Here is a 23,581-nt window from a genome sequence, read left to right as displayed (position 1 = left end):
CTGGATTGGGAAGTCACTCAGATCCAGGGTGAGGTACACACCTGAAGTGAGGATGTGGGTGGAGTCTGAGTGACCTGCCCGTCCTTTTTAATGAAACGTGTTGCTCTTTTTTGGAAATTCTCTATTTATAAATTCTATCTGGTAAGAGTCCAAGACTATTGTTTTCATTCTAGAATATCATAGTTCCATGCTTTACTGTACTTCTTTTAATTAATTTAATAACATGTAATTGCATAGTCTATGCTATCCACACTGAGATTTAACTGAACAAAAATTAAATAAATAAATGATATCAGACTATGTGAAAATTGTGACTGTGTTGATAGATAAATCCACAGTTAAGAATTTAATAATGATCATTAAGATCCATAGATAATTTTTTCAAGAAGCTTCATGCATAATTTTATAATTTAAATTACATTTTCTTTTTTAACAATAACTAAAATTAATTTTCTGGTGAACAATGGGCTTTTCATAAAATCACCAAAACCAGTTTGTTTTGAGTTGACACAAACACAAAATTGAAAATCTCTTCAGAAACACCAGAGGAATTGCAGCTGATGACTTTTAGGAGGGAATATAATTGGTGACATCATCAAAGTCTAGAAAATACAAACTTTTTGTTCCTGATAATGCATCCCAGCAGAAAAATTTATTTTTAAATCAAAACTCATTCACAATGACACCATCCTTTAGATACATCATATGAAAAATATTATTTTAGATTGTTTTCATATCAGTAGATCAATGGCAGTTACAGGTGTAGTACGCCAGTAGAACAGCAGAGATTCCGAATACATAGTACAGATTTTCCATTTCATTACAAATTATTTGTAACTACACAAAAGCGTGGCACCAAACAAATAATGTTGCACAGCAAAATTCAGTCAGATTTCACCTTTTTTAACAGTGTCATACAAATCAGTTCGTCTCTGCAAAGAAATTGGTATCTGCTGCCTTACTTCTTTTACAGTGGATAAATCTGAAAAGAATTGTGTGTTTAAATTAATGAACATAATTAGTTCAAAAGCAACAACAATAAATAAATTAGATACTATTGCAGTCAAAATGGAAAAATAATATGGATATTTATTCCATGTATGGTATATTCATTCATGAGTTATTAAATTATCAGTGTATAGAAATCTATGGAGAAAGCAAAGGAGGAGAAAGGAGAATAAAAACAGTGAATTCTATTGGTTGAATGAGTGCAAGAGATATGCTGAACGGTGAAAAGTAAGAAGAACCACACACAAAAACTGGAAAAAAATTCTAGGGTAAACTAGAAGAATGAAGGTTCAGGAGTAACAACATACAGCCCTTACATTAGGTTCAATTTAGATCACATTTTTGTTTTGTTAGTCACTGTTCATTTTGTGTATTGGAAAAGTAGCATTTTCTGGTTGTGGAGTAAAGGTTACTTATGTTCATCATCTGATAACATAACAGATGAATTTTATGTAACAAAAACTAAGAAAGTGCTTGCTTGTCAATGGAAACTAGTCACATACCTATTTCTCAAATGCAAGTTAAATAATTATACATAAAGGAATCTTTTATATGCGTGTATATGAATTCAACACATTGTTAGAGAATATTAAATGCCTTGTTGGATGGTAGAGTTCAAGAGTGAATTAAAGAACTCTGTTTTAGGTTGCTACTACTACTCTGCTCGAGAATATTTTCACATGAACATGATGTAATCTAATTTAAAAGGGTTATAACACACTTAATATTATTATTGTAATACTACAATATTTGATAAAGTTAAGTTAAGCTATTGTATTGTACTTGAAGAGTATCTTCACAGGGATTCTTAAAACTAGTGTTTATGTTATAATTCACATTATGTACATACTCTAGGAGTAAAGGAGACCATTCATGAAATAGCAGAGGTGTTGAGACAGACACACACAAAAGAGAAAAAACTCATGTTTGGTGCCTGCATTAATGCAATGCCTGTCTTATGTTCCCAACAGAACTTGTTATTATTCTATTCTTCTTAAATAACTATTTTTTTCACTTTCATCTGGCTGTATTTGTACACAGAACACATATGTAGGGTGCACTCAAAATGCCAAAATACTGTACATACAATATTTCACATTAATTTATTATTCAGATGGTACAGTTATTTTTGCTGGAAACATGTTAATGAAGAAACTGATAAATGAAATTATTACTACATTGTGTAATGGTCAAAGTAATAAGAGCTAAGGTGAAGTTCTGAAAGAATTGACATCACTCAATAGAAAGCCCTCAGTTCATTCTTTCTGGCAACCTCTTTCAGTTTTACAAAAACTAATTTAATTAGAAACTAACTACCTGTAATTAGAGATCAGTCACACTCAACTCTACTTGTGTGAATTGAGCCCCTGTACTTGTTAAATGCCAGGACTGGACTTTATATATGTGTTATTGTAATTTTTCTAAACCAGATAACACTCTTCTTTATTCAGTTAAGCCATTAGTTAGTATAAATTAACATAATTCAAATATGGCAACATTACTTGTAAATTGGTAACTCACAGTGGAGGCATACAATAAAAGTTCTGAAATCTTTTTTACTTTGTTAACTAACCATGTGTTGTTAAAGAAAGTGCTTGTTGAAACCTATACCACATCTGCTCTGGTAAATTATCACCTTATAGTTTTATAAACAAATATGTAAGTTCCAAAATCATACATCATCATTATGTCAGTCTTTATATACTTTGCCCCATATCAAAAATAGTCAGTCAGAGGCTAGCATTCAATATGGTAACAATATGTAGTTACTGATGTTGTATGTTTGGGAAACTCTATGATAATATAGCAGTTGTGCATAAACATCAATCATACAGTACTTCAAGGTTAGTGTGTGGTGGAATTACAGTGTTAATTTCTCTCTGTCAACTATATGCATTTCGTTGCAGTATTATTAGTTATTGCAAAACCTACTGAGTCCACTGACAGTGTGATTTGACACCAACTTTGTGATGTCTACCTGTCAGAATACATATATGAAAGTGCCCTGTAAACATTTAGCCATGGTGAGTCTGATTTAGAGGTGAGAGCTGACTGACACTGGTCATCATGTTGCTATGAATGTTAATAAATGTGGAAAGCAGTTAAGGTAATTAAATTGAGAATTCATCATAAAACTAGTTTACAGCAATTCGGTAAACTTCTGCTGATGAGACACTGAGAGCAATTCAGTGATCATAGGTTAGTACACTTACAAACTCATGTGGTGTGATAAAGTTCACAAGCCACTATATTTACCCTTGAGCAACTGAACTGGAGAAATGTTCTGTGTTTGAGAAAGAGCAATCCCATCACCACAGTGAAGGGAACAGTTAAACACGTCATGTGACTCACGTGCCACAATACACTGTATTTGGCATTAGTATGACAGCTGAGTACGAGACAAGCAAAATGTGTTCAGCAAGGCATTCAAATGCAACTAGATCATGTAATCCTGTTGTATGGGATATCTGATCTCTGATGACATTAAGGCTTTGGATTTTTTGCTTGTTAGAATGTCAATGGCATACCCTGGGTACATTGATTTGTGCTAAATGGACACCACCAGAGGCAACTGCCATGGGCTACAACAATATGTTTCCAGCTACTGCAGTTTGTAACAGCAGATACATAAGCCACTGTATAGGAGATCATTCACCAATTTAGTGTTAAACAGCAACAAATGAACAGCAATGCCATCCAGAACCAGCACTTTGCTACAGGGCACAGAAGTCACCATCACATAGGTACAACTCTACTTACTGCATGTTACAGGATACAGAGAGTAGCAGTGGCTCAGAAGTACAACCACTTGATACTTAAAGCATGGAAAAAGGTTGTCTGTAGTCATGAGTTGTGGTACATGTGAGTACACACCGAGAGCTGAAAGTAATAGCAGTTCATCAAAAACTATATAGGGTGACACATACTGTTTACTGCAGGGGAGGTGGTGTAGGTATTCCTATGTGGAGGATGTTTACATGGGATGATTGGAGCCCCTGATATCTGTGCCATCATCTCTCACCAGTAATCAACACAAGAACATACTTTTTGATCATGTGAATCCTTTCGTTAACTTACATCATCTTATAGGTGATCTGTAGCTTCAGCAAGTCAACAGTGTGTTCCTCACTATCAAGTTGGATCAGAATGGTCTGAAGAACACTCCACAGATAGAAGGGTGCTATGGTAATCCCCAGGTTATCTTACCACTATCTTATTGAATGCAAATAGCATGCCATTGAGCAAGAAGAGCACACCTTGTAGCTAGCTCCAATGAATCTCTGTGAGTTGTGGATGGTGGCTGAGCAGTTATGAATTAGCATAATGCCCCCAAAACTTATGATGTCTCCTGGAGTCTATACCAAGGTGCCCTACCATTGCATTCCAAATGAAATGGCTTGGTATATGCCACTAATTAATTGTCTTGAATTCAGTTGCTCCTGAGTGTATTATCTGTAATGTCACTGGAAAATTTAAATTTCATCTCATAAATCATAGTTTCCAGTTGTACATTTTAAGAAGCTAAAGTAAGAATTTAATGAGGCAATCAAAGCAGCCTTCATCTTGTTACTTCAGCCTCCTTGCTGAAATTCTTCTTTACAGTTATAGTTAATTTTAGTTTTCTCTTGCTTGATAGAATGAAGCATCAGTGAGTGAAATGACAAAATTTCAGAGAAAATGATATAGGATCAGTGTGAATTGTATCAATGATATATTGATGCATCTATATTTTATGGTCAGAGTATCTTTGTTGAATATGACTTTGTAAGTGTATGTCTTACAAATAATCTACAGGTAAACATTTAGGGTAAACCACAGGAAAATTTAGTCAACTTATCTGAGACTGGATTTAAAAAATTGTGAAATAATGTAGACAGAACATTTAGAAGATACTTGACTACATACGACTTCTCATTTTTCTTGTAAAACGTACCAATATCACCATACAGAATTTCTTCTGAAAATTCTCCTTCAACTACTACTTTGCCCCAGGGATCAACAAGAGTAGAATGGCCCCATGAAGTGTAATCTGAACCTTTCTCTGTCAATGGTGCAACACCAGCAACATACACTTGGTTGTCCACAGCTCTAGCTCTCTGTAGCAGCTGCCAATGTAAAGGTCCTGTTATCATGTTAAATGCTCCTGGATACACCAATAGCTGACAACCTAAAATATAGGAATACTTTTTTAAAAATGTAACTTGATGAATATAAGTATACTACCAAAAGTGCATAACAAAACATACCCATGTTCCTATAGATGCGAGCCATTTCTTCAAATCTAATGTCATAACATATTCCAATACCTATTTTACACATCTCTGTTTCAAATATGGTTAACTGGTTTCCTGGTGATAGTGTCTCAGATTCCTTGAATGTTATTCCACCAGGTATATCAATATCAAAGAGGTGGACCTTAGAAACAGAAAACAAAAATGTTCATTAAACATTGAGAAAAAGGAGCAATTCAGCAGTAAACATTGATTATGATTATTATCTCCATTAGTTTTACTTGACAGGTGCATTCAACAATCAACATGCCCAACCATACAATTGAAGAGAGAACCTTTACACAACAAAAAAATGAATAAGATGAAGAATTCTCATTTCCTTTTTTATTCAAAACATAGATCAGTATCATTAATTCATATCAAATAAGCAAAATAAAATGTTACTATCTACTCATTGTCACACCATCATAAATGATAAAAACAGTTTCAGAGAGCATTTCAAATCCATATATTAACTCAATATTAAAAATTACACAGCCATAAAAATCTTAAAATCATGAAGTCTAATATTCACCAGACAATGCACAAATGCAAAATGCTCAGTGGAAAAAATGACAGTGATGATCTGGGGTATTAACTGTTACTTAACGGCTAGTTCTGTAACTATTTTAATGCATGGAAGCAATACAAAGAAGGTAATCCTTCAGTCTGAAAAGTATCCTGTATTGACAATAAAAAAGTGGCATAAACTCTTTTGAGGGAAAGGTTAACAATAATTCAAATGACACACTACTCTTTGAGTACGTTAAGTTGAGCCTTGCATGTGTGTAGGATATCTGGCTATTGAGCCATGTGTGTATGTAGAACACTTGGCTATTAAAAGGAGGTAAGGGATAGGATGTTAATGTAATGGCATGCCAAATAACAGACGAAAATATTGCTCCTAATGATTCATAAAACAGCCACAACTACAAAAAAAAAAAAAAAAATTGCAGGTTATGGTATGCCTGACCAACAAAATTGCACATAATGCATCTTGAGATTTTGAACTAACAAAAAAAGCAAAAAAATTGGTCAGCAGGAGCAGCAACAATATATTGCTGGCAGTAAAGGCAAAGAATAAATGGGAGGTGTTGTAACCCTATACAGTGAGCATGCATAATTAATCAGCACACGCCTCTGCAGCCAGCCTACACAGGCTGCCTCATGTTGAACAGATGATGCAGCAAGTGCTGTGTCATGTGCAAGGTAGCTGTATATAAGCCGGCACGTGGGGCCACTCAGCCACTGTAATGTTTATGGAACTTATGAATTACTTCACTGCCAGACTGTGTCTCTATGTTGTGTGTTTGAACTCTTTATTACATCTTTCAACATATCAGTATTTTCCTGCATATGGAAGCAAATTAAGGGTTGGTTGGTGGGAATTCTGATATTGTGTTTGCGCAACATTACAATATTTTTGGCGATGAGTGTGGTACTCTACTCAGTGGGTTTCATTTCACAACTCACTATGTCCAGCATGTCAGCGGCAATTCTTCATACTCTTGTTAACTAGCAGCAGGCTTTCTATGTTGCACTAAACAATCTAGTGGCATCACTGATGCACCAGGGTTCAGCACTGTTGACAAAACCCCCACAGTTTTCTCCATATGATGATACTGCAGAAGATTGGAACGCTTATGAAAATCGCCACAACATTTCCAAGCTTTTGGTGTCTACAACCAAGGAATGTGTAAGGATTTCTTTTTGTCATGGATTTCTCTTTGTGTTCATCACATTTTGTGTCAGTTTGATCCTCTTCAGGAACCTGCCAGTCTCTCTTTAAAAAAAGGGACCTAATGTGTCTGTGTGCAACTCTCAATCTCATTCATCAGACATGAACATAGACGTGAACAGTGTGTCCCACGTGACAGGAGTCCCAAACAAAAGTGTTACAGACAAAATGTTAAAAATGCAAGTGGACATGAATGCGGCAGTGACTCTATTAAATTCTCAAACCTATGGCTCACCTCATAATGAAACTGAAAGTATGCTCCCATTTTTTTCATGAGTGATGACTGCCCAAACCCCATTGCATTACAGGAGCAAGTCAAAGCTGAACTCGCTCCACTAACATGCCAGTCTCCTCTAGTGAACTGTCTACTCCATTGGTAACTGTCGCAAAACCTAATGGCAACCTTCAGCTCTGTGATGATTTTTAAAACTCTGTAAATTTGCAGTCTATTATTGATACCTTTCCCTTCCCCCATCAGAATGAACTCTTAGCTCAATTTTCCGGGGACCAATATTTTTCCAAAATAGCCTTGTCGAAAGCCTACTTGCAACTGCCTCTGGATGATGATTCCAAACATATCCTTGTAATGAATACCCCCTTAAGGTCATACCAGTACCAGTGCCTGCAATTCACCAGCACCCCTGCTGCTTTCCAATGATTTTTGGAGTAACTCACAGCTTCCACACTGGGCTGCATTAACTACCTGGGCAATATTGTTGTCTCCGGTCCCTCAATATATGACCACTTGCAGAAACTTTGTGCCTTGTTCACGGTACTGCAGGGTGCTGGTTTGAAATGTACCTTGAACAAATCACAATTTTTTTAAGCCATCTATTGTCTATCTCACTTTTGAAGTCTCTCATGTTGGTGTGAAGCCTTTAAACCAGTGCATCAATGTCATTACAGCTTTGCTGCAACCTATCAATGTCAAAGAGTTGCAGGCCTTTCTCAGAAAGATTGTATACTACCATAAATTTCTTCCTGATGCAGCCACAGTGGCTGCAGCCACCTCATGCTCTCTTACGTAAATGTGCTCCTTTTCACTGGTCACTTGGCTACTTTCCAACTTGGCCAACCTCATCTTTTGGCCACAGACACCTCCCAGTATGGCCTTGGGACCATTCTCACACACAAATACACGTTTTCTCTTGCAGTTCTAAATTTTAGTTCATTACAGATCATAAACTTCTGGTTTCTCTTTTCCATCCTTTGGCACCTTTATCAGACAAAGTAGTCCATTCTGGGCTCTGGTCATGCGATAACTATGAGATTCATTTCTGACCCACAGGAAAACATGCTAATGTGGATGATCTTTTGTGACTGCTGATTGGCTCTGATCAAACATTTGATCAGAATGAACCATTATTTTTCCAGTCAGATGTTTAAGCATAAAACACTGTGGATGGTTTTCTGATTACCATTTCTCAGACTCTGGCTGTCGTGGCTGATTCTGCCTTGTGTCAGGTTGTTCAATTTGACCAATGTGGCTGACCAGATAAACAGCCAAACTGTGAATCAGGTCCCTTACGTAATTACTATGCTCTCCAGCACCCCTCTCCATTCATGACAGTGTGTTACTGTTGGCTACTGAAGAGTCGGCCGCCAGGGTTATGATCCCATCCACATTGTGGTGGGACGTCTTGGGGCTTCTTCACATCGACCATTGGGATGTTTCTGATACAAAATTGCTGGCCTGATGCCATCGTTTTGGCTGGGTGTTAACAATGATATCACATGTGTTGTATTGGCCTGCCTGCATTGCGACACCCATCAAGAAACACCATGGGCCTCCTTTTCCCCGTGGCCAGCCCCTAAGCACCCCTGGAAGCATATTCATTCTGATTTCGAGGGACCCTTCTTTAACTCGTTTTGGCTTGTTGCAGTTGATGCTTCCTCAAAATTTCCTTATGTGGTTTGTTGCCTGTCCACACCCACAGCAGCCACAGTCAAGGCCTTCTCAAAAATCTTTTTCTTAGATTACCATGTATGCCTCTGACAGAAAATGGCCCAAAATTTGTTGCTCAGTATTTTGAAAAGTTTTGCACAGTGTCATCCGGCATGTTACGGACTTCTTGAGACAATGGTGCACCATGCTGTTTGTGTAGCTTTTACCTGAATGCTGCCATCTTGTTTTGTATCAGATGGTTTGAAGAATTATGAATTACCATCTCGAAGATGTAGGTTTTCTAAAAAATATCATAACTGATAGCATTCTTTTGAAGTTTAATAGACAGCTCTGAGAAAGGCTGGGTTCCATTAATTCTCTGTTCAATAGTAAACTTGATGTTATCATTCAAGCTATTTAGCTCAAGGAGAAAACTATTACAGTCTTGGGATGAGCCACTATGCAATAAGAAAATGTTGTCTTTGTACTGGGTCCATAAAACGATATTATTGGATACAGTGCTCAAAATTCATTATGAATATGTTTGCCAAACAATAGGAAAGCAGAGAACCCATAGCTAACCCCTACCTTTGCACATATGAAAATTAACGCCAACTTCAACACTGTAAATGATCATCTATCTCATCTGAGGGTCATCTGCTGTGTCTTCTAAGGTTCTCATTAATTATATCCTGTACCTGCAGGAATACTTGCACACATGCGTTTCACATCCTGGGAAACAATGGATGTGTTAGGAGGAATGACTAAGTTAGAAAGTTTACTGATAAGTTACTCTCTATTAGATATACTGCAATTCACTGGATGCTCAAAATTTTTATTCTGATAATTGGCTAAATGCCTTTCAATGCAATATCCTGGTCTGCTCTTTGGGTTTATAATCAGATGAATGTGCATATTGTCCTTATGTATCTTTGCTGCTCCTCGAAGCCTGGGAGCTGACATCTTAATTGGTATCAGTGTTTTCTAGGTATATACATTAGGAAATACTTTTGTGGTCATGAGAATTTTCCTAATATTTGCTGTGTATTTGGCTGTTAAGTCCAATATCCTTTTATGTATATTGTTCTCATCCAGAAACTGATGAACTTCATATGCATACTAGTCTCCAATATAACAACAGCTAATTTAAATTTATCAGCTTGCACTATAAGCACGCCATTATCCACAAGCTTCCTACTGATATTCTTAACAATAATATTCTCTGAGCACTGTGTCATCAAAAAAATAGAAGTACTCAAGTCCTCTGAATAAGACTTTACCACTTTGTTTACACCTACGGTTACCTCACTGTGCAGTGCAGAAGGCAGCAGCCTGCCATCTAAGGTTGAAACTGTATGAGGTATTAGTAAACTTAGCTGTGGCTGTGATGCTACCAAATGTGTGTTACATGAGAGTGCTTTGTCCAGGAGTTTCAGTTCATTATGGTAAAACTTGATATTCTGTTAATTTACCCGTTTCAGAAAAAAATCTGATACAGGTGTACTATTACTGTACGAAATTCTATCACAAAGTTTTTTTTATTATTTTTTTTTATTTTGATGGCCTCACACTAAATGGTTCTTGACATAACATAAATATTGGTCTATAGGCTGAATTACCAAGTCAATCTGTTGGCTGTTTATCAGCATCAAGAGGAGCAGGTGTGCTTGATCCAAGTTCCTATTTGTACAGTCCTTCTTGATGTATAATGATCATAATTCATTGTGTATACAAAATCACATAATGTTGTGTGAGTTTGGTACTGAGACCAAAATATTTCTATGAAACATGTGTTTTACACAGTTAGGAACAATAATGTTTTTTAAACATAGTTTATTGAACTGAATATTAGCTGGCACTTTCACTACACTTTTCTTAAAGTTCAAGGATTTGAAGTAAGTCCATTTTACCATGCTAGGCAGTTTTCAACATGTAACTTTAAAATGAGGACAACCACAGCTGAAATTCTGCATGTTTAATAAAAACTTTTCCACTCAGGCTGTTTAAGTCCTTTATTGAAAGGCCTCAACCAGTTTTGATTCTTAAAATACATCATCAGGTGACCTGTACATTGGAGGAATAACATATTTACTCTTCAGGATAACCAATTTTTTAAAAAAAATCTAAGTGATCATAATCACATAAAGCCACTAAGACTAATATGACTACATTAGCTTTTAAATCATTGTATTATACAGGAAAAACAGTTATTGCCAAGTCCCATTGTTCATCATCAAAGCAATAAAAATAAGGAACTCACTGTAAAGTAATGGTCCAAGTTAAAATGATTGGGCCCAAAAAGCAACTTATTAAATAAGGGTATATCTCAGTAACTATGGTAAAAAAAGAGTAAATATATTATTCCTCTACTGTTCAGTTCACTTGATGATGCATATTTTAAGAATATGAAACTGATCGTGACCTTTGAACAGAGAACTTTAACAGCCTGAGTGGAAGACTTATTATTCAACATGCATAATTTCAGCTGTGGTTGCCCTCCTTTTAAAATTATGAATTGTATTAAATGAACGCCTGTGGATGCCACTGACTAATAACAAATGTCTGTTTGTTGCCCCAAAGGATGAGGGCATTACTATCATCTGTTACAACAGTAAGCCCACTGATGTCATCTGAGGCACAGGAAAGTTGAAATTTCTAGGTAAATGTCATGGATACGGTGCTCAAATGGTGGTGCAGTCTGAGCATGTAATACAAACAAAAGCCTCCAGTAGTGACATTGTACCTAACCTACACATGGAAATTGACTGCTGCATTGTGAATAATGAATAGAAGCATACCAGAGAACTTAAGCTGAACTTGCCAGTAGCATATCAGGAAATAAGTTCTATCAGTAACTTCTTGACAACTCAGTTCACTTTCTGGAGTTACATGAGCTCTGGCACAGTACCTATATATATTATATGCTATCTTTGTAAATACTATAAATACAGTACAGAATGTTTTGAATTCATGTTCACTACGTCGTGTGATGACTGCTGCAAGAAATTATGTGTTAGGAACACTATCGTAAATCAGCAACCAGATAGGGACATAGCGCGGTGTCATCCTACTCGAATGACATTGAGACACAACAAAGATATAATTTTTGATAGCTCCAGTATGCCTGTTAGGCATGTCTGAACTGAAACTAGATATGTGTGGAATGAAAATAAATCACAGCTTCTAAATGCCATAGCTAAGACAGACAAGGTGCAAAGAAAAATTGTAATCATGATACGAAGTGTCAATTATTGTAAAAGTAAATGTCCATCTCACTCAGGCAAAATATTTGTAATCAGGGTAGAAAGCATTCATCATTGTAAAAGTAATTATGCATTTTCCTCAGATAACCAGAATTATAATCATAGTAGGCCCTAATTAATTGTGCAAAAAAAAAGTATTCATTCATGCTAAGGCAAGCTAACAGAGTAAAACTTATGTAAAAATTTGTAGTCATAGAGGACAGAGCCACCACGAGGAATATAACACAACCACCGTGTGACCTGTGACACTTCAGTTGGCCACAGAACAGACAGTCAGAGTGACTTCATGCATAGCAAGCCTCAGTTTGAGACTTAGAATTTACTATGGCTTTGCCGTTCTCCATAATAGCCATGTGTGCCTTCCTCCAGGGGAGCCTAGTGCACTTTCAAGCATTCACTCAGGTGAGCAGTAAAGACTGTTACTCAAGCTCTGTCTTTTTTTGCTTTTATTTTATCGACTAAGTATATATAATGCTCAACACATTCAGTTAGCCAATACCACAGTTAGCTAAGTGAATGGACTTCCCCATATATTGTCAATCAGTGTCTAGACCATTCACTGGACACAACAGTGATAGTTCTGATACAGATGTTGGTGACAGTCCAACACTTTTCTCACTGAAGAATAACTAGACAGTTTTTCAGTTCTGATGTCTATTTTTCATTATTTGAAGGCAGTGTGCCACTCAAAACTTGAATAAAAAAGAGAGCATCCTTTAGAAAGTGTTAATGTATTTTTTCAAGGTTTTCGGTGCTCCTTTAATCTGAAATTTACATAAAATTTTATTGTGTAAAATAAATGGGTCCAGATTACACTGTATTTTGTCATGTGACATCTCAAAGAATCAGAAACTTATTTAACTAGCGATCAAGACACTTTAGAAGTTAAGATGCACCCCACTTTGATAATGACTTTATAAGTATACACACCACCATTACAAGCACCATTTTAAGTAGAAATGGAAACTTGGATTTTGGTTGCATGTCTTCATTCCAGCCAAGTACACTGGCATCATATGGGCAAAGTCTCATGCAATCGTATGGACCCTCTGTTTCCTACATACACCAGTTACTGTGGAACTCTAACCTCTCTGTGATGTACTTGTAACTATCTTAATGATCCACCCAAGATGGGACACTGTCTTGGCCTTCAATTCAGGAGATATACAAATACCAGGGCACTCATTAAGAGACATAACTTATTACATAATAGGTACACAAAAAATAAATCCAGAGATATTAACAGAAATGTGCTCAACCACTGGAAGGGCAACGAGTGAAGTCTTCCATGACTACCATAATGAATGATAATTAAGGAACTGTTTCAAAACAGCACAAAGTTTTGCTTATAGGATGAGGCTGTTAGTGACACAAAAATTTGTGTCTAGACATTTGTGAACAAGACAAAAATTGATAAAATACAAAGCAAAAACAGAAGTCAAAATGTTGAATTCTGTGTTTGTATGAATAAATTGCATAATAATCAACAGTACTGAAGTTAAGAAGTCATCAAAACTTAATAACATTTAATGGAATCTTCGTCAAGTTCTATACAGAATTTGCAAATGAATTGGCTCCACTATTGCTCATATATACTACCAATCTCTTGAACACAGAAATATTTCCAATGACTGGAAAAGAATACAGGTCACACTAACCTACACAAAAGGAAGAGGAACTGAGTCACAAAACTACCATACTATATTATTCCCATATTTTTGTAATAGCTACTAGTGGTGTAACAGAAGTAACAAAATACTTCAATGACATTTAAAACAGGCAGTTCTCAGCACAACGATATGAATAGTGTGTGTAATATCTCTCCAACAGAAAATGGTAACTGTAAATTCCTGGGTGTGTATGTTGATGAAAATGACTTAATTTCGTATGCCGAAAAGTCAGTAGTGCCATATATCTCCTCAGCCAGCTCGCAAAGATAGTTCCTAGCCAAGCACTGAAATTAGTATATTATGGAACACTTTACCCCTTTCTCAATTACAGAATTGAACTGTGGGGCTATGCAGCTGATGTACATTTAAAAAGAATACTACTACTACAGAAAAGAGCAATAAGACATATACATGGGATGGGACATAGAGATTCATGTCGTGAAGTGTTTGTGCAGCACAAATATCTGACAATATATTCTCTGTACATCTTCAAAATAGTTGTATTTTTTATAAGTCAAAATACAGAAGCTATCAAGGGCTGTGATGTACATGATCACAACACTAGAACAAAGTGTAACTATTTCCGTAACAGAACAATGTTAAAAATGACTGATAGAAGTCCATATATCAGTGGTTTGATTTGGTATAACAAGCTACCAAACTCTCTAAGAACGTACACGGGAAATGTTTTCAAAACAAAATTAAAATCATTTCTAATAGAAAAATGTTTATATTCTTTCAACAAATTTTAAGATAGTGATTGTAACATGAGGCATTAGCATATCAGTTGTAATGTGATAAATGTAAAAAATAAACATAAAAAGCAACAGCTACAAAATATAGTGTATTTTATAAGTGTAAATATAACCATAGTATTAAGTCTGACGTTTGCAAAAGCCATCATTAGGATGGCTCCACGCAAAGAAAATGTAAATAAATAAATAAAAGAATCCTAGAGCACATTCTGAGTTCAGACTTAATGACCTAACTGGAAAAAATAACCTTCTCCAGGGAAATGATCATGTGGTCTGAGAAGCCCGATCTTGGAAAACACAACTTGTCCTCTTCATATTGCTGTTGTTGTGGTCTTCTATCCAAAGACTGGTCTCATGCAGCTCTCCATTCTAGTCTATCTTATACAAACCTCTCCATCTCCAAATGACTACTGCAATCTACAGCCTTTGAGCCTGCTTACTGTATTCATCCCTTGGTCTCCCTCATTTTTACCCCCACACTTCCCCATTACCTAACTGATGATTCCTTGTTGCTTAAGGATGTGTTCTATCAAATGACTCCTTGTTTTAATCAAGTTATGAAATAAATTTCTTTTTTCCCCAACTTGATTCTGTAGCTCCTCATAAGTTACTCTATCTACAATTCTAATCTTCAGCATTCTTCAGCAGCACCAAAATTCAAAAGATTCTATTCTCTTCTTCTCTGAATTACTTACTATTCACATTTCACTTCTGTACAAGGCTATGCTGCAGACAAAAACATCCAGAAAAGACTTCCTAACATTTATGATAGATATTAACACCTTCCTCTTTAATGTCTCATTTGCTAATGTAGTCCCCTCAGAAATGTCTGATTTAATTTGAATATATTGCATTACCCTTTTGTTAATGTTCATTTTCTAAGCACTTTTCAAGACACTATCCATTCTAGTCAATTGCTCTTCCAAGTCCTTTTCTGTCTGTGACAGAATTAAAATGTCATTTTCAAACCTCAAAGTTTTTATTTTTTCTACTTGAAATTTAATTCCCTTTCCAAAGCTCTAGTTGGTTTCCTTTACAGCTTTATCTATATACAGACTGAATAACCGTGGGGATATGCTACAACCCTATCTCAGAGAATAGTCTTTTGTATGTGGTGGATCCACAGCCTCAAGATGTAGCTACATTTCTCTGAAACCCAAACTGACCTTCTATAAGGTAAGCCTCTACCAGTTTCTCTATACTTCTGTAAATAATTTGTGTTAGTATTTTGCAACCATGACTTATGAAACTGATAGTTCAGTAATATTCACACCTTTCAGAACCTGCCATCTTTGGAATTACAATTATTACATTCTTCTTGAAGTCTGAGGGTATTTTGCTGTCTCACATATCTCACACTTCAGGTGGAATAGTTTTGTCTTGGCTGCATTCCCAGGATTCTCAATAATTCTTGGGCTCTGTTATCTACTCCATGACCTTTTTTTTGAGTTAGGTTTTCAATGTTATTTCAAATTCTTTTTGCATATCATACCTCCCAGTTTATCTTTCTCTATTTCTTCTTCCCTTTCTATGTACGTGCCTTCTTGTTCATTTCTCTTGTATAGACCTTCGATACATTCACTCAATCTTTCATCTTTCCCTTCACTGCTTAGTATAAGCTTAATATCTGAGCTCCTGTCATTGATATAACTGTTTCCCTTTTCTCCAAAGGTCTCTCTAATTTTCTTATAGGCAGCATCTACCTTTCCTTTAGTTTTGCATGCTTCTGCAGCCTTTCAATTGTCCTCTAGTCATACCTGCTTAGCCATTTTGCTCTTACTGTCAATCTCATTTTTTAGATGCCTGTATTCCTCCTAAATACCAAATACAGAGGATACTAGGATGGTCTGGTGTTTCTTGACTTCCAGAAAACTTTTTATTCAGTATTACATCAACACCTAAGGAAAAAGGGTTTATATGGGATACCTAAACATGTTTGCGACTGGATCAAAAACTTCTTGGCAGGCACAATGTAACATATTACAGTTATATATGGAGACTGAAGTAATATTTGGTGTGCCCAAGGGAAGTGTAATAGGGCTATTACTGTTCATGTTATTCATTAATGACTTAACAGACAGTAATAGCTGAACACTCAGACTTTTCATTAGGAAAATCTACCTGATAAAATTTGAGAATAAATACACACACATACACTCTCTCTCTCTCTCTCTCTCTCTCTCTCTCTCTCTCTCTCTCCCCCTCTCTGTCTGTAAATGTGGATAACACGAATGAATTTAGTATGAACCCAACAATTCACAACCACAACACTGGATGTAGAAATTCTATCCATACAGGTTATGTAGACATCCCTCGCTAGGGTTCAGAAGGAAGGTTTACTTTCTGGTGCAAAAGGCTATAATAGGTTCCTAGAGTACATCAGGAAAGAAACTGAAAATCCCTAAATATTTAAAAACAAAGTAAAAGAATATCTCATTAGCCACTCCTGCTACATTGTATCAGAATACTTAGACTCAAGAATGCAAATTCCATGTAACCCTAACGTTTGTATTAGATACATCCTTACTTTCCCAGTATATAGGTATGACTTTGGTCCTTGCTAAGTCACATAAATGCATGTTAGAGAAGAACAGGAGCTGAGTAGCATGGGAGGTGCAGGAGCAATGGCCTTTTTTCTAAAGTAGCTGTTTTTCTCCCAACAAAGTAGTCTAGAGGTTAATACCATAATTATAGTTTAGGTGCACTAGTCATAATTTGTTGTTAATATACTATACAGAAGTAGCCACTGCCTGTTAACATATAACTTGACTTATTTCACATCCATGAAGGCTCTTCTTCATCGTGAGACTTACAGAACACACTATCAAACAGTTATCTGTTGTGTACATTTCTTAACATGGTGGGGGCCAGCTTTTAAAGACAGAAAAGCTGTATAACACTCTTGCGACCGTCCAAATTTTTTCCTGCATTAGGAATGAATTTCCCATAGTAGTTCACTTTTCCCATGAAAACTTGCAGTTCTTTATGGTTTTAAGGTGTAGATAATTTATCAACACACTCTACATGATTATTCATTAGGTTTTAACTTCTCCTAACTTCATATGTATCTTAAATATTCAACTCTTGCTTCAAGGAAAAAATAGCACTTATTTAAGTTATATTTTAATCCATTATCTGGCAGCAGACTGAATAATGTTTCTGGGTTTTTTGTAGGCTGTTCCTCTTATCTCCCTTCAATAATAATATTGTCAAGAAAATTAATACACTGAGGGTCATGTTAATCAATGGTTACAAATAATGCTGGAAGAATTTTGTCACTCAAGTTTCCCAATTGTGCTACTGTAATACAGGGTGATTTCAACTTGCTATGTATAGAAAGGCAGAGTCATGCAATCAAAAATGGTGCTACAGACTGGTTCATCTGACATTATTCTGAATGTCTTGTCCAAAAATTGCTCACTCATAAAGGTAACATCTTAGACCTCCTAACAACAAACAGACCTGGAACTTTCAAATCAGTTAACATAGAGGAAGGTATCAGTGATCATACAGCTGTGATAGCATCTATGACTACAGCTACTACAAGGAATGTTGAGAAGAATAGGAAAATATGTTTGCTTAGCAAGAGTGACAGGATAAAAATTGTCGAGTATCTGAGTAGTCAACATCAAATATTCAGTGCTGAGAATGAGGATGCAGAGCACAAATGGAAAAAATTCAAAACCATCATGCACTATGCCTCGACAAGCATGTTTCAAGCAAGGACTTAAGGGGTGGAAAAGATGCACCATGGTTTCCAAATCTTGTTAGAAAACTGCTATGTAAACAGAGAGAGCTTCATCACAGATTCAAGAGAAGTCAAAACATAGCTGACAAATAAAAGCTGAATGAAACAAAAATAAGTGTAACAAGAGCAATCATAGCTGCCTTCAGTGACTAGGAAAGTAACCTTCTGCCAACTGATCCGACTAAAAGCATTAAGAGGTTTTGGTCTTACATTTATTTATTTATTCGTCTGTTGAACAATATACATTGTATGGATGATGTGAAATGTTTGCACAATAATTCTCATTAAAATAAACATTCCTCTTACAGTATTTATAGCTCCTATACTTAGTTCTCCTTTTTTAATCATGTCATAAATTGTTACATATTACAAAGTTCATGAACATTAAGTTACTATTTATAGTTATTTTGAGTATTCATTTACAATGTGCAAGCTATTATTTAGTAAATATTTTTTTTTGGCTTTGGTGCTGAAGATGTGTGGATCACTCGAATCTTTTATTTCTTGTGGCAGTCTATTATACAATTTTATTCCATGGTATAATACACTATTTTGAGTTTTTGGTCTAAGGCACTGCAGTCATGGACTGTGCGGCTGGTCCCGGCGGAGGTTTGAGTCCTCCCTCGGACATGGGTGTGTGTGTTTGTCCTTAGGATAATTTAGGTTAAGTAGTGTGTAAGCTTAGGGACTGATGGCCTTAGCAGTTAAGTCTTAAGTCCCATAAGATTTCACACACATTTGAACTTTTTTTTTTCCCCCTACTTATAAGTAAATAAGTTAGCAAATCAAAATCATCTATCCAGTCACTCAGGAATCATACTGGTACCAAAATGGAAGATGACAGAGAGAAGGCTAAAGTATTGTATTTGGTCTTCTGAAATTGTTTCACCAAAGAAGAGCCTCCTTTCAATCACTGTATGAGCACCAGAATGGCAGATATTAAGATAAGGGATCACAGAATACAAAAGAAACTACAGATGCTTAGTAGTGGAAAGGCATCAGGAACAGATTAGATACTTGCAAGATTCTGCAGAGATTAAGCAAAAGAGCAGCACTTTATCATAGGTGACTGGAGTGACAGAGGGTACCTAGCAAATGGAAAAAAGTGCAGGTCATTCCCGTTTGCAAGAAGGGTCGTAGGACAGATGCACATAAATATAGACCTGTATCACTGACATCAACCCACTGTAGAATTATGGAACGCAGTTTATGCATGTATATACTGATGTTTTTGGAGAATGAAAATCTCCTCCACAAAAATCAACATAGATTCCACAGAGATCTTGCAAAGCTCAGTTCACTCTGTTCCTCCATGAGATCCACAGTGCTGTAGACATCAGCACTTGGGTTAATTCCATGTTCTTAGACTTCAGGAAGGAATCTGCACAGCCATACTTAGTGGAAAAATATGAACTTACCATGTATCAGACCAGATTTGTGAACAGATTTAAGACATCCTTGCAGAGAAAATTCAACATGTTAGTCTTAATGGAACAAAATGGATAGATGTAAACATAATTTAAGGAATACCCCAGGAAGTGCTATAGAACCATTACTGTATATATGATCTACTAGAAAATGTTGGAAAATCCACATGGCTATTCACAGATGATGCAGTCATCTACAACAAGGTAGCAATGCCAGAAGAGTGTAGCAATTCGCAAAAGGGCCTGCAGAGGACTAACGAATGTTGCAGGGACTGGCAGTTGACCCTGAACATGAGTAATTGAGTAATTGTCCTTTTCCTTATATTGTTGGTATTGCAACCTGGAGTTTCCATTGTTTAATTGTAATATATTATGCATACAAAGGATAAGAAATCCACTATTGTACAACTACACTATTGATGACAAATTCCTTGAAACAGTACCTACCATAAAATATCTAGAAGTAATCATTCAGAGTGACCTTAAGTGGTATGAACACATCAACACAAACAGTAGTTAAACTGAAATTCAGAGGAAGAATCTTCCGGAAATGTAACTCGCCCACAAATGAAGTGGCCCACAAAACACTTGTTTGATTGACTCTTGAAGACTGCTCATCACTCTGGGATCCTTACCAGGTAGGACTAATAGAAAAAATAGAGAAGAGCCCACAAAGAATTGTGTGTTTCATCACAGAATCATTAAGACAGCACAAGAGTATTATCAAGGTGCTCCACAAACTCTACTGCCAGATGCCACAAGAAAGGCATTGTTCGTCACGGAGTGATTTACTATTGTAATTCTGACAGAGTACATTCCAAAAACAGAGTCTCTGAAAAGCCAGTTTCAGAAAAAAATACTGGTTCCAGGCTAGTTTTGATGAGAATTCTTTGGGAATGAGGTAGAGGATACATATCAAATTTTCAGATTTACTGTAGTTCAAAGATGCCACATAGGCAAAGGTACCTACATCACTTACAGTTTATGACCAGGCATGTAGGAGGTTCATACAAATTCTGCAGATTTGAAGGAAAGATCAATTCTTCAGTGCTACATGTGCTTTGTAGTTTAATTTACATTCCAGTTCTGGTTCAAACATTGATTACATAGTTCTTTCAGGTTATTGTGTAGCATATAACCCTTAGTTCTCTATGTCATGAATCTGAAAAGCAAAACTCAAAAAAATTATCAAGCCAAAAATTCTCTCCTTTGTGGAAGACATAGCGATGAGAATTGTCGGGGCTGCTTTACTTTCTTGTATGATATGGTCATTGTTATTTGTTCTATGAGGTGAAACTCCTTTTCATTATAATTCAGCGGATGTTTCTCAGTTTGCTGTAATGACAGACAATCTATTTTACTGTACATATCTTAACAATTTAAGGAATCCACTACATAGGTATCCAGCTAGAATTTCATAGGTGTGCCTGGTAAGCATTGCATAGGGGGCAATATGTTCATCAATTCCATTTACAGAATAATAATGGGCTCAACACAGTTTAAAATATGTTGTTGTCATGGATGAGCTGCTGCCATGCTGTGGTGCTTGCATTTTTAAACAAGAGCTAAGTGGCACCACTTCTGACAACATGCATACACCATGTTTTGATGTAGACAGCAGTTACAGCTGTATGCACTAAAACAGCTAGGATATGCCAAAAAGATTGAATCATACTATTTGTGTTATCAATTTACATTGTTGTCAGAATTTATTGCAGCTGAAGATTATGATGAAAAATTGTAGTAGTTTGTAAAATGAAGAATTGGTGTTTGTCTTTCACTGTTGTTTGACCTTCACTGCAACTCAACTGCTATTTCATGTACTGGACAAGTTTCAAAATTTATGTTCATGATCAACAGTCTCCTACACATATGTGACAGGCACATTACTTTAGATTATTATAAAAAAATCTAAATTTTAAAAGCAAAAAAGTTCAATCATATAGATACCTGCACTAGTAGAAATAAAAATGTTAACGACATTAGACACATTACACAGGGTGTTTCCGTGAAAGCGTGCAAAAATTTAACAGGATATAGAGGATGCTCCACTGAACAATTTGAGGTAGAGAGCCTGGGGTCAGAGAAGCCAGCTTAATTTACATTCGTTAAGTTAACTGCAAATACCAACATTGACACAATGAACGTACCATTTGTACTGTATCTTACAAGTAGAAAAGTTTAGTTCCATATCTCCTTATTAATATTTTTTGAATGCTCTTATGGAAACACCCTGCATTAGCTTCCAAGTACTCCTGGGCACAAATCTTGTAATGTAACATAAGGAAAACCAACGTATACAAAAATGTGCAGACATCATCATACATTGCATTATCCTGAGTTGACTGCAAGAATACACAGAAAATTCTACTCTTTACCTACATTATACATGTCCCTGTATACACACATACATATATAAATACAGAAACTGGGCCTCATAAACACCATGTGTCTTGAAGTTAAATGATAAAAACAGAGTGTAACTAAATTCCATTTACAGACATTAAGGAGTGTAGTGAGGACCAAGACGGTTAAGTTTGGTACAGGAAGTCACATCTGGAAATGTACTGTTTCCCTGCTACACAGAAAATACCACAACATGCATTCAGATCCCCTGCATTTTCAGTGCCACTGACTAGGGTATTATGTCGGTCATTCACAGATCACCTTATGTCCCATGCTCACTACAAGTTTGTTTACATGACATTCACATGAATTTGTGATCTGGTCAGAGAGATTTGTACCTGCTGTTGTGCTGTGTAACGGAACTGAAATGATGGTGGGCTGACAGTAATTTGGAGCCCGCGCGTCGGAAACGGGCGCGCTGGTGTGAGACTGCCGGGGAGTGCACCCTGATGCCATCTATTGGCGAAACTGGGAATTAGCGCTGCCTGTCAGACAATGCACTAAGCTCTCGGAGTCAAATGTATTCTTTTTCTTGGTTATTATAAGTTATTACTGTATAATTTAATGTTGTAAATCGCTAGTAGTAAATCATTATGACTGGTATGAACTCCAGGATAATAAATATAAATATTCTTAAATACTAAATGATTTCGGTAAAAAGGTGGTAGGGGAACGCCCCCACTCTTGGTGATACGAGCGTAGCTAGCGGTAGCTGGAGACACAGGGACTGAACAATGGAATGGCCTGTGGAGTGTTGACGTGATCGGACGTGCGTAACTGTGCTCGCGCAAAAGCGATTGTGCAACAGCGAAGAGGCGAATATCGTCGTCGTTTGTGGAGTACAACGCGACGAATGGTTGTTGAAGCCGCCTCTATGCCACTGGGGCTGATTGTAAGAGTTACTGCGCCCAGATTTTACGGCGGACGTGCAGTAGCTTGTACGAGTGCTACAGCTCGTAGTTCCAGCCGCCATTAAGGGCATGAGGCGTGAAGAGCTGCGTTAGCCACATGCGTCTCACCACCAAAACCGACACGTCTACCCAAGGCAAGACTGCTTGCAATTGTTAAGTCGAACTTTGTATACATGTAAAAGGAGAATACCAGTTTTCTTTTATACAAGTGCAGAGAACTGAATATAGCAATGAGTAAAATTACGACGCATGTTGTTCATTGTAAAGTGTAGTAACCTAAAACATAGTATAGTGAAATCAGACTGAGGCCACCATCGCCTCTTTCATTTACAATTCTTTTGGTTGTGGAATACTTTAGCGTATAGAATGTTGAAAAGAGCAATGGTCACACCATAATGAGTCGCCTATTTATAGTTACTTAAATTTTTCTGAGTAACCTTTCAAGTAAAGTCACTTAACTAATTCAATATCAATTGTCCAAAGAGTAATATCCAAAATC

At 36.5% G+C, this 23,581-nt stretch overlaps 1 protein-coding gene across 1 annotated transcript in view; it reads right to left on the bottom strand.

Moving 5' to 3' along the window:
• Positions 1 to 610: 610 nt before the first annotated feature.
• Positions 611 to 23,581, bottom strand: part of LOC126248885 (omega-amidase NIT2) — a 47,593-nt gene continuing 24,622 nt past the window's right edge. Inside the window, exons 4-6 of the mRNA XM_049950343.1 lie at positions 5,256 to 5,424; positions 4,943 to 5,176; positions 611 to 982 (exon numbers count right to left, since the gene is read on the bottom strand). Of these exons, the coding sequence (XP_049806300.1) occupies positions 888 to 982; positions 4,943 to 5,176; positions 5,256 to 5,424 (498 nt within the window). The 3' untranslated portion in view covers positions 611 to 887. The remainder of the gene's footprint in view (positions 983 to 4,942; positions 5,177 to 5,255; positions 5,425 to 23,581) is intronic.

The sequence above is a fragment of the Schistocerca nitens genome, chromosome 3, assembly GCF_023898315.1.
Source record: "Schistocerca nitens isolate TAMUIC-IGC-003100 chromosome 3, iqSchNite1.1, whole genome shotgun sequence".
NCBI lineage: Eukaryota > Metazoa > Arthropoda > Insecta > Orthoptera > Acrididae > Schistocerca > Schistocerca nitens.
This window is presented reverse-complemented; position numbering and strand designations above follow the sequence as displayed.